This window comes from Ambystoma mexicanum, chromosome 5p (genome assembly GCF_040938575.1).
Source record: "Ambystoma mexicanum isolate Mex_15411 chromosome 5p, UKY_AmexF1_1, whole genome shotgun sequence".
NCBI lineage: Eukaryota > Metazoa > Chordata > Amphibia > Caudata > Ambystomatidae > Ambystoma > Ambystoma mexicanum.
The window spans coordinates 1,182,914,932-1,182,927,475 of NC_090930.1; the positions used below are offsets into that span (position 1 = coordinate 1,182,914,932).

The 12,544-nt window shown below is 44.3% G+C and overlaps 1 protein-coding gene across 1 annotated transcript in view; it reads right to left on the reverse strand.

Moving 5' to 3' along the window:
- The window catches only part of LOC138481482 (fibrous sheath-interacting protein 2-like), a 798,294-nt gene that overhangs the window by 644,615 nt on the left and 141,135 nt on the right, over positions 1-12,544 (reverse strand). Inside the window, exon 2 of the mRNA XM_069613651.1 lies at positions 9,893-10,012. Coding sequence (XP_069469752.1) covers positions 9,893-10,012 — 120 coding nt within the window. The remainder of the gene's footprint in view (positions 1-9,892; positions 10,013-12,544) is intronic.

Consider the following 12,544-nt stretch of genomic DNA (forward strand, 5'->3'; position numbering starts at 1 on the left):
GTGTATAGGCACATTATAAATGTCATATCATATCATAACCGCAAGGGACCATATCACATTGAGACACCGATTTAGAACCCGCAACCAATAGGAAGTGACATCAAAAGTCATCCTCTTTATGGCAGTCCCTGACAGTCCCTGATAGTCCTAGAAACCAGGGATGCCTAGATCACGACAGAGAGGATGAAACCAATACAAAGGGGTCTGGGATCCGAGAGAAATAAGTCCATACAAAAGAGGGTCTGGGACCCAGCATAAAGAATACCTGTCAGGAAAGCGAACCAGGTATAAGTCTAAGAAACAAGAAGACCCACATATAATAATGAACTGCCTCCAACATCATCACATATTCACAGTACCTGACAGGGTAGTGAAGCTGGAGGCATGTGAACCTTTTGAATATGGTGAACATTGTGAGGAGTGTCAGGGGAAGGGAGACATACCCCATGGTCTTGATGAACATTGTAAAAGGATCCAAGGGAAGGAAGTTATCCTCTTGGCACTGTTAAGAGTGTGAGAAGGATCAGGGGAAGGGAGATGCACCCCTAGTCTTGATGAACATTGAAAAAGGAGCCAATAGAAGGTAGTTATTCTCTTGGAACTGTGAAGATTTGGAGAAAGACCAGGAGAAGGGAGTGCTAGAATATTTAGGAGCTGAAGAATCTGTGCCGTAGTTTCAGTGTGTAGTTTAACATTTGACACTGACACTTAATATTGGGGGAAATAGAGTGGGTTAGTTTTCTTATGCTTGGGCAATGGATATGCTGGTAGCAGCAGGCGCACAAACACAAACATTGCAAGGTTCAGAAATTATGGAAAATTGAAAGCTGAAGGGCAAGCAAACATTCAGAGCGTGTGATGTATGAGAAGCAAGATGACCTTTGAAAATAGAAGGCTTGTTGTTCATGAAGGGCAGGAGGTGAGGAAGGAAAAGTTAGAGAGAAGTGCACCATATTCCCGGGACACAGGATATCATGCGAAGCAGAATACTGTCCAAAGGTCACCAAAGCCAGGGGCTGGAAAATTACATGAGCTGATACACGGGTGGTGACAGATGACACCACGAAAGAGGCTGGGAAATAGTCAAAGAAATACACATAATCATATAAAGGTGGCAGTGTTCAAAGATGGTATGAAATGGGGCAGAGAAAATGGGGTGGAAGACTTTCTGGAGAGAGAGGGCTTGCATGGCTGGGGCTTTGGCATGGATAGTTTTGCTGGGCTGCTGGATGGTGTAAATGAGAGAGGGTGTGCAGAGGGAGATCGTTGAAGGTCATGAATCATCCCTGGGGTAGTGTCTTGACAGTAACGGGCTGAGGCGTAACTTGCTGCAGCAAGGAAGCTGATGAGCCAAGGGCGAGGTGGCTATTCTAAAAGGCAGAGGGTCCAGAAATCACTTCAGGGTGAGTATAAATAGGTCAACAATTAATCAGGATCCCTCCTACAGGCTAACTGGCAAGGTGTCAGACGGGACAAAAAGGGCATAACTTTCTTAATCTTTGAAAAATGTATGCGGTAGCTGGAGTCAAAACTTTGAAGGGGAGTTTGGTCCTTTAGTGCAGAAGGTGTCATAATCTAACAACCCATCCAATGATAAGCAAGGGAAGCAGAATAATCAAGTGCTGAAATCATATTCCTATGTCAATGCTTGTATAACAAATGAATGCCGGTTAGGATCCCTGAGATTAGAAAGAAAAATGCACATGTTTGAAATGCCATGCTAAAGTAGAGTGTGTGTTTGCACACGTGCCTAATGAAAAACATGTATTACAAATGTTCTCATGTCTAACAAGGGACCTAGTTGAATAGTATGTCTGTTCTTGCTTATGAGATTGGAGGTAAGATTTTGTTGCATCGCCAGGAGTTTTTTGCTGAACATTTTTGAAGAAGAAAATCACTGAAAAATAGGGTGCTGGGGGGTGTTAAAGAAATATTAGGGGTGAGGGGAGGGGACTAGGGACTAGATAATAGGAAAGGGGATTTTTGGGGAGGACCCCAAATAAAAAAATAAAAAATAATTTGTTTTTTCGGCGACCTAAGAACATAGAACAGAGATTGAATATATATTCAATGAAAAAACGTTGTTAAAGGTAGGTTATGGTTACAAGTAAAATTGAAAACCCCCAGAAATTCACCAGTTACGGTAAGCTAAGCAACCATAACTCGCACCACCACTGTGCACTGCTATGACAAACACCCAGTTCATGAAAGATGACATCACAAAGGAATGGCTGGTCCTTGATGGCTGTGGATGAACAGGACAGGACCTGTTTTGTCGAGACTTTTTAATAGATCATACTTGTCTAGAAACCTTGTCAGGGGTGAACAAAGGAAAGGAAGAGAAGGGAGGAAGAGAGGCGGCCACAGGAAGGCCAGAGGTAGAGGAAAAGGTAGAGGAAGAAGGAGGAGTGGAAGAGAGGGTGGACAGGGTGTCCTGTGTTTTTGAGATAAAATGTGAAGCCAAGGCTGTGCCGAGGGCCTGGGAGGGGGCAGGAGAGGTAGAGACTGCAGCAGGATTGGCCAGCTCCTTGCAGATTTTCAAGAGTTCGGCCAAATTGTTAGATGCCGCAGAGACACAGGCTTGGATGTGAGCCAAGCCAAGCCTTGAGGAGAACCATTTCCAGTTCCGGAAGCACCCCAAGACCTTCCTCTTTTGTTCTGCCTTTGCCCCCCTTCCACCCTGCTGATCTGTTTCTCTCTTGGCACTGTGCACCTGGCCACCCTGTGTCCTCCGGGCCCAGGTACCTGTTCACCCTGCCACCCTCCTGCACTGCCTCCGAGCCACCCCTTGCACTGGGGTCTGTATCTGTATCCATACAGTTCCCCAGCCCACTTTTTCTTCTGCACTTATCAGACATACCCTGTCTGTTAAACCCAGCACTCGACACTTGCTGGCTGCACTACTACTGTTTACTGCCTTTATTTATTTATTAATTATTATTTATCTGTTTTTCTCATCCTCACTTTCCACTTCTCCCCGCTTCCATGCACTTTTCCCCTTGTTCCCTTTCCCATGCACTTGCACGTTTCTCAATGTCACTGGGCCTAGTAGGATCATTGTTTTTGTTCTCCCCTGTTCCCCTCCCTTGCTTTGTCGCACTCTGACACTTGTGTACGAGCAGGATATAAATAAAATATGATGTCATATCATAGCTCTCCTCTTAGTGTGGACAGAGATCCGGTATTGCCTTTGGAGAGGGCGGCAGGCCTGTTTGTCAGAGGGTGCACAAGACGCCCGCCATTTCCTCTCAGCCACCCTGCACTTGTGTTTAAGAGTGACGAGGTCTGAGTCGTACCAAAAGTTTCACCTGGCTTTGGACTTCAAGAGAATCCTCATGACATATTTTTGCAGCTATATTAAGGCATGGAACCTGCGGGGGACACCCCCCGCAACCCCTGCATTATTTTTAAAGGAGCGAGGGATACCCCCCAGAACCCACTCCCAAAACCCCCCAAAATGATCCCCCCTTAATATATCGGCTATGTTAGTTCCTGATGACCATATATATGGCAATATTTTTGGTGGGGGTAATATGTAGTGATACCGAGAATAGAGGTTGGAAAGGGACGTTAGTCAGTCAGATGTGCAGGAGGGGGGGGAGAAAGTGGCGGTGAAAGCCTCAGCTGACAAATGCTTCATGGGTCGGATGACCGAGAAGGTGGGTGTCAGTGCAGCGGTTGGCTCCGCCTGAGGGGTAGAGAGAGATGAAAGGAGAGAAGAAAGTGATCACTCCAGTACAGAGGAGTGGTGAAAGGGTTAGAGAGGCGGAGGTCTGAGGAGGTCAGAACATCCAGGGTGTGCCCCGCAGAGTGAGTCGGGCCAGACGGAAGAATTGAGAGAGAAAGAGGATTTCAGAGGTTGTGAAAGAGTCCAGAGGAGGGACAGAAAGCATCCAGGTGGATGTTGAGGTCTCAGGGGAGGTGTTGAGTGGTCAAGGCCAGAAAGGAGGAGGAGAGGTCCGCCCACCTAGAGAGGAAGGAGGTTACCTGACCAGGTGACTGGTAGATAGTAGCCACAGTGAGAGAGCAGCCAGGAGAGAGAGAGCCGCATGCCAGGCATTGAAAGGAGGAGTAGACCTGCATAGGAATGATAGAGCGAGGGATCCACTCTGGGAAGATCAAAGCTACACCCCCACCGGGACGGTTGGATCTGGTCACGGAGAGGATCTTGTAGCCATCAGGGAGGAGAGTGTCCAAACTTGTGACAGATCTGGCCATGAACCATGTCTCGGTAAGACCGAGAACATCAAGGTCAAGTTCTTCCAGGAGACGGCAGATGTCGGAGGAGTGTTTGACAGATAAGCGAGAGTTGAGAGTAGCAATGTGGAGAAGGTTGTAAGCCTTGAAAGGCTTCCGTGGGGGGGTACAGGTCAGAGGTACACCCTGCAGAAGTGTAGAAGGAGCCCAAGGGTGGGCAGAAGAGGAAGGAGGAGAGGGCAAGGTAGCCAAGGAGGAGGATGAAGGCGCCAGAAAAGTGTCAGAGGAGGGAGGCAACAGGGCAGGTGGAGAAGAAGTAGGGGAAGTCAGATAGGTGGCAGAGGGTGGAAGCAAAGGAGAACGAAAAGAAGGGACAGCAGGCGAAGAAAGGAAGTTGATGAGATGAGGGAAGCGTCAATCAAAGAGGAGGAGCTTGGCCTGAGGGCCTTGTACCAAGATGGTGCCATTAAGGTAAACATTAATTATGGTCTTAGAGGAGTGGAAGGGGGCCAGGAGGGCCTCCCAGCGGGTGCCAACATTAATGGGAGAGGAGGCAAAAGGAGAGAGCACAGAGAACATATGTGGAGTTCATAGGTCTGGTGAAGGAACAACAAAGGGGATGTCGGTGAGGGTCTGTCTGGAGGAAGCGCTGGTGTAGATATCAGCAATAGGGAGGCCTGGGTTGGAGACCAGGATATCCCTTTTGAACTTCTTCCTATCAGACTTAGTAAGTAGGACAGGATAGTCAATAGAGAAGCAGTTAGAGAAGATAGGCGAGACAGAGAGCCCCATAGAGGATGCAGGGGCGGAGAGGGGAAAAGCAGGAGGGGTGAGGGATGGGGGAACAAAGGTAAGGGGGGAGGAGACACAGGGGACAGGCACAAGAGAAGGGCACAAGAGGAGGGGTGCAAGCAGATGAGACAAGAATGAGACAAGAACAAATTAATAAAATACACGATGGGCTTGATGAGACAAAAGAGAAGAGCAGTCATTTAGATATGAAAAACAAACCAGTTAACAGAATAAGAACGAGGGAACCTGAAAGAAAAAGGAACACAACAGGGAAAAACCAAGCAGACCGAAGGCTAAGTAACAGAACAATGATCAAGGGGCTCGAGGGTAGGAGCTTGAAGGAACTGTGGATCTCCGCGCTTGTCCGTATCCGTTTCTCTGCATGTGGTTATATTTTCTGTTGCCTGTAATTGGGGTTCCTGTGGGACAGAGCTGCTGCAGTCCGAGGGTTTTAGAATGTATGAGGTTGCGGTTGGAACCCTGTTTTACCGTGGCGCTGGATCTAGCATTTGCCAGTTGGTATTTTCATATCCTGTAAAAACAGTCTCTAATGATAACGGACACTGTTGTGTGCCTGAGATTGGTCAAGATTAATGTTCCATTAGTTCAGTGACAATTTCTTACACAATTTCGCCAATTTTTGGCAGACATCTCTGCGTCCAGTTGGACATATGCCATCTGCCGTTAGCATTAGCTAGAGTGCCACATCCAGCGCCACGGTAAAAGAAGGTTCCAACCCCAACCTCGTACAATGATCAAGATTACCTAAGGAGAAGAGTGAAAAACATACAGAAGTAGGCAGTACAGGCATACAGCAGTCAAAGATAGCAGAAACAAGAACAGTGCAGTCTAGCAAAAAAGGTGGCCAAGAAGAAGAAAAAAGGAGCAGAGCAAAGAGTAGCAACAGGGGCTGGGATGGGGAAAAGGGCAGGGGGAAGAAAAGGGCCTGAAGGGGGAGCAGGGGATGCGCAGAGGATGCGTAGGTGCGAGCGAACCAAGGATGGAAAGGTGTGAAACACACACGATCTAGGATTGCAAAGGAACCACGTAGGAAGAGGACGCACAGGCACAAGCCTAGCCAAGGATGGAAGGGGCGCGGAGCACACACATTCAAGGATTGCGAGGCAACCACAACAGCAGACGATGCGCAGCCACAAAAAAGTTTACTTTTTCCAAGAGAGGAATCTCGAAGTAGTCCAAAACCCAAGATTTTAGTTTGCTCACCTACTTTCCAGATCTTCGGCATAGGGGTAATAGTATCATAGTCATTTTGCATTTAAGTTTTCTTTGCTATCAAGATTCCATTTTTTATTTTTATAAGCTTAGCATCCATCGCGTCTGTAATAGCAGTACAACATTTTGCATCTTTCATAATTAAATCTTTATTATTATTCCTAGATGTTTCTAGTTCTTTAAAAACTTTAAGAGCTCCTTCGGCTGAGACTGTACATTCACAATCTGGTCATCAAGATAAGCTTTTTTTTGCCAAGACCACAGACTTTTAATAATTTTTCACATGGACATTATATATTTCTTTATCATGTTCTGTGAGCCATTTTTTCCAAGTGTATAAAGCTTTAGTTTTGTCGCTTTTCATTTTGTGCATGTCATGTGAGAACCAAGAGTTGGTCTCTCTTTGCTAATCTTTAGACAATCTTTTTGACAAGGGTGTCTTGGTAGATACATGTAATTTCTTCGACCGAGCAATTGTCATTAATCTTCTCCTTTAGTACGTGGACCCAAGGGTCGAAGGCTGCCGGAGTTAGCTTCTTGAGATTTCTGCAGTAGGTAGTAGAGCAAACGGGTTTCTTATTTATAATACTTTTTTCAGCGATAATCTCAAAGTATATAAAGAAATGGTCCGACCAGGGACATGGGCTAACAGCCATGCTGGAAGGGGTGATGTTAAGACCTCCTAGCCAGTCAAGAGTATTCCCTTGCACATGTGTGGGTACATCAATAAATTGGAAAAAGCCCAAGTTAGACAGCGTCCCATCTAATAGTTTGGCTTGGGCATCAGTGTTATCACCTAGCCAATAGTTAAAATCCCCCAGTAAAAAAAACTTTGCAGAAGGGTGTTAAAAGTATTAAAAGACAGATAACTGATTAATAAAATTCATAGAAAATTCCATTAAAAATCCAATTGAAAGTCCCAAATTGCCAGTATAATTCATTCACCTTTCCATAGAAGAATCTGTATTAGCCTGTGTAGGTTAGCGCATTCCTTTCATAAATCTTTCAGTTGTCTGTATAAGTCCTTAGTATCATTTTGAAGTAAATCAATTAATTGCCCTATAAAGAAATTCACGGTGCAAGCTGGTTAAAATTCTAAATGAACCCACTTGTGTCCAGTGTCTTTCTTTAATAACCATAGTCATTAAAGTATAGCCGTAAAATAGTTAGTCTCCTTGTCACTGTATTGTGTGCATTCCTACGAATTCCTAGGTTGCATCTGTCCCATTGAAAAACCCAAACCATACACCCATTGAGGGCAATCCCTTTCTATTAGAATCCTATCTTTTATGCGCCTCTCTCTTTGTCTTTGAAAACTGATATCCGATTTTGACAGCTAAGTCCTTTCCTTAGCTGCCTGTCATCACAAATCCTGTGGAAAACTAATTTCCATTTTGCTGCATGTCTTTTTCTTTTGCATTTGCTTTCTTCCCCAAAAATCGATTTTCCTACCTTGTTTCCATGTTGTCCTGATGTGCTGATTAGTAGTCCATAAGCTTTCCTATCTCCTTAAGTGTAGCATATCAAATTTCCTTTCTAGCTGTCCCACCACGGTTGTGAATTGCTGTCCGAGTAATCAAGCAAATCCGATTCTGGTTTTGCTCCAAAAACAGGTTTTCATTTTCTTTTCTGACTTCCCGTCTTCGGGTGGTGGGCTGCATTCTAAATCTGATTCTTCTCTCTTTGTCCTTACTCCTTGCCTCAGCCTCCCATTCAAAGGGAATTAAGTTAGCTGATGTTTGGGGGCGAGTGTTGCAGGGGTAGTGCTTAACCTTAGTGATGTCAGTTGCATTTAAAACGGTTTTTCCTGTTTTGTCATTAAAGATTCATGTGAATTGTGTTAGGATTTTGAACCCCTTGTTCTGTAGGAAGCATTGCATTTATGTTGCCACATCACAGGTGGCTGTTGTAAATATTTTGAATATTTTCCTTTTTCTATTAAATAATAAATTAATAAATATCTCATTGATACACACCGGCCTGGTTCCTAGTCTATTGTGACACGGGGTGTTTGTAAAAGGTGGGTGCAAGACGGGTTGGGGCCTACTCAAAACAAATCTGTGGTTTATTAAAGATAAATAGCGTTTTTATTGTGCGCCACGTTCATTATAGGGGAAGGAGACCCTGGTTGGAGTGTGCCCTGTTATAAAACCGTGACACTACCATGTCTTTTGCAACGCACCCCATTGTTTGGATTATGTTAATGTTGCATTTTCAGTTTTAATATTGTATCTTTCTACGTGCGTGAAAATCTAATATCTATACATGCTAAACATCTGTAACACTAAAAGTAGCATATCCCTTCCATAATTAACTGTGCTCGATACATTTGGATTTGCAACATTGCAATCAGTTTGCTGAAATTCCCAGTCATCAATATGGTGCGCGCAATCCCTTGTAATAATAGGGGCCCTTTCTGACCTCCATGACACTGCCATTAGATGATTGAGAATAGAATGTACAGACCCACAGCTAGATTTCCCAATAAAAATGCCACCTGTAACAAAATGACACCTGTGAACCACAAATTCAAGCCAGAGCTACCTTTGATGGGCCATATTTGTTTCTTGCTAAAATAGTCTGTTTCAGGTCTATAAGGAGCTTATATGTTAGGGCTGGACACTCCCTCACCAGTCAACAGCACCCAAGTGACCCTTCTCTCTTGCTAGTGAATTAAAGGGTAAAATCTGTGCACAAGGAGCCCTCAGTTTAGAAATGCTGTGAAGCATTGTGAGATAACTTTGTTGGATCAGCCCCCCTAATTGACATTTGCCAGTGGTCTCAGTGGAAACCTGTTGCACAGCACCTCAACAGGATGGCCTGGAAGCATCGAGCCCTGCTGCAAAATCAGTTGGCACAACCATTATTGCCACTGGGCTACTCCAATACAACCTTTGCAATATGGTGTCGATGTTTTTACTCCCAAAAGCTGGCTGAGATGTAGCACACTCAATTCTCATCCACTCTTATCCTGGCGTGGCACGACCAGAGTTTCTATGTAGTTTCAAAGAGAATCCCAACAACTAGAAACTGGAATTTCAAAGAACACAAATCACTATGCATGAACTGTGAGTGCTGAGAACACCTGCAAAACCGACTGACCTGAGAAGACCTCTATCACCAATATGAGAACCAACTGAGAACCCATTGAGAACTTTGCTATGCAAAAAAAAGTATGAAATAAGCCAGTTTGTCACACTTTTGGTGCATGAAGCCAGACACATTCTTGTTGTCGGTCATCTCAGACAAGTTAACTTTTTTCCCATCAGGATTGTAGTTTTGCAACCTCCAACACCTCTTGCAGGGGATAAACCCCGATTTTGTTCGTGCTAAATGAAGCAATGCAACAGGTGCCTTAGAAAGCAGCTCACTCGCCTCTATGGGAAAATATTTGAGCTTCGACGTTTTGAACGTTAAGGCAAAGAGCAAACAGCCTTTAACTGTTATTAAACATTAATCTGTCCAGTGTCTTCCGTAACCTACCAAAACCACAAACACATATCACATGGTAAACGGGTTCAAAAGCCACAGTTATGAGACAACAGGGAGATCTAGACAACCATGAAACAGGGATAATACAGAAAACTGACATGGATCGCACATGGCTCATATCCAACATTACCGGGTAGTGGTTGAGCTGAAATGAAATGCATGAATTCAGTGTTTTTACCTGCTCACACAATTCAGAAGCTTGCAATAGATAATCACAGCACGTTATTACAGGAAGCTTCATACCAAGAGGCATATTGGACATCTTGAAAGCCGCAGGTCCTGGGATTGCATTTGAACCCTACAACAGATGACAAACAAGAAGAACTTTGAGGTTTGTTTGTGAGAGAAACGCAACAAAGACAAACAGCTGTGTTGAAAATGACAAGTATTGATTTACAGTGATGCCTGAAATACTAATCTGCTTTAAGGTAGAAAGATCTTTTAAAGTTCGACAAGCAACACTGAGCGGGCCTCACAGCTTGGGTTATGCTTTATTTGCTGCTTTCTGTTAAACTGAATAACCTGCTGTGGGCCTGAAGAGTAATGCAGCGGTTAGACACCGGAAGCTGTACTTCCCTGAGCTGCATTAGCATTAAAAGGCAACGTAAGGAACGTCAAAATAATCAGTCTATAAAAACAATTTCATCAATCAGGCATACACAACTTTGATCTTATTCATGCTAGCAGGACAAGGAACAATGCACACACACAGAATATTATAGACCTAATTACATTTCTGCCTGTTGTTGCCATCCTTCCTTGGATTGGTTGCTTCTACCCTGTATGTGACAAGCGAGGTATAGGTCACTGGGAAACTTGCAAAGGATCTTTGTTGGATTGGCTATAAAAGATCCACTACAATTTCTCTCCCTAGTTACTCATCTTGGCACCGGATTGCTATCACCCCCCTCAATACTCCAGGTACGTGTTCAGAGGTGGCCGCTGAAGGTGTGGCCACGTTGCATTGGGGAAGCGTTTTGTGGGGGGTGAGATAGCCTGCCAAGCATGAGGGGCCTCAGTGCTGAACCTTTTCATGACCAGGCCAAGGATGGGGACCTGCTCATCGGTTTCTTTTCGTCCGAGACTGAAGCTCTGTAAACTTGGCTTGAACGCCAAGGGGCAAGATCAGATCAGGGGGTAAAGATGAAGGTTGTGCCTGTCTTTTTTGCTCTGTCAGGTCAGATACAGTGCAGTTCTGGATTCCACATTGAGTATTGCGTCCTCTTCTGCAGGACTCATGTTGAGTATTGCGCTAGGTGAGATGTGTCCGGGAAGATAGCTCAGCGGCAACGTGCTCGCCTTGGAAACAAGACGACACAAAGCAACACAGGTTCGATACCGGGTCCACGCTTAGAAACCTTCTGGTATTAAGCGCGTTATAAATAGGCAACTAAGAGACATATTCCTGTAACAGCGCCTTGATGCCCCCGGGCTGTGTGAGCGCTTTCAAAATACAAATAAATATCTTGAAACCACATGTAGAATATTGTCTTTGGGAGGGAAATGTTTATCTTCTTTGCCACTAAGAATATAAAGGTTCGATAACTGATTGCCACATTGTGCTTATTGCACCCAGTTGTAGACTCCACATTTGTACAGGGTTCAAAATTGAGGGAAGCTGGGAGCTATTTAGCTCCTGCTTGTAGCCTAGAAAAGTCTGTTTAGCTTGACACCAACAGTGAACAGATGCTGAACAAACACACCTATTTGAATTTAACTCTGTGAGTTTGGGGCAATCTACGAATAAAGATGAGGACACAGCTTTATGATATTTTACACAGAAGGGGTCCTAAATAGTGGACAAAATTGTAAGTTTATATTTTAAAAGGAAGTTAGATTTGCAGAACGCCATGCATTAGCTCCTCGTTCCCCAGTGTTCGCTCCTGGTCACTGGGTTATGCTGGATACCCAGCAGCTGCTTTTAGCTCCTCGTTATCCAATCTTAATTTCGATCCCTGTTATAATAGTGTTGTATGCAGATCTGGAAGTCTGTGTGGAGCATTGTGTTGTCTTGGGCAGTGATGGGAATTGGCTTTGCTGACATGTGAGCACCAATGTATTTCACCATAGCACGGTAAGTGCAGAATAAGATGTATTTGTTTCCAACATGACTTTTGGAAGATATTTTCCTTAACAGCCGAGGCTGACTGCCTGTCTGGTGTTTTGATGAAATGTTCTCATTTTAATAGAAAGGGGCGGAGTCGGCCCATGCTCTAATGACAAAATAAATACATTGGGATAGCCCCCATCGTAATGGTCCATCCATTAACCACCAATTGGTAAAGAGGGCTTTACGTGCTGACTGGATAGACAACTCACAAAAGGCATTTGAAGGTGATTGTGTGGTTGTTTAACACACCTATTGTGAAGTTTCTTAGTGCTTCAGAAATGTCCCTTGGTTGTAGGGCGAGTTGCATTGGTTTGGACCCATTTGGATTTTTTTACTCTAAATCTAAAAGAGAGGTGGCTGTACAATGCATGACCTCTGAATTACCAGAAAATATTTCTGTTGAAAAATCTAGAAGGGCGACGCCAGTTCCTATTTTGAACCGGTTTGATGGCGCTCGCAGCTTTTAACGACTTAGGCTGACAACACCAATCAGTCGATAATGCTTTTGAGAGCAAACACATTCCTATTTTCAATAATTCAATGTCTCGTGAAAATACTGTGAATCCGCTTTCCGTTGTATCGTGGAACATTGCAAGTCTGGGTTTAAAACTTGAGGACCTGGAAGTATGTTCTTTTTTGAGAAATCATTTCATCATTTGTCTTCAAGAAATTTGGTCAGACGACCTCGTTCATTTTGATGGGTATGTGTCTTTCTGTTGG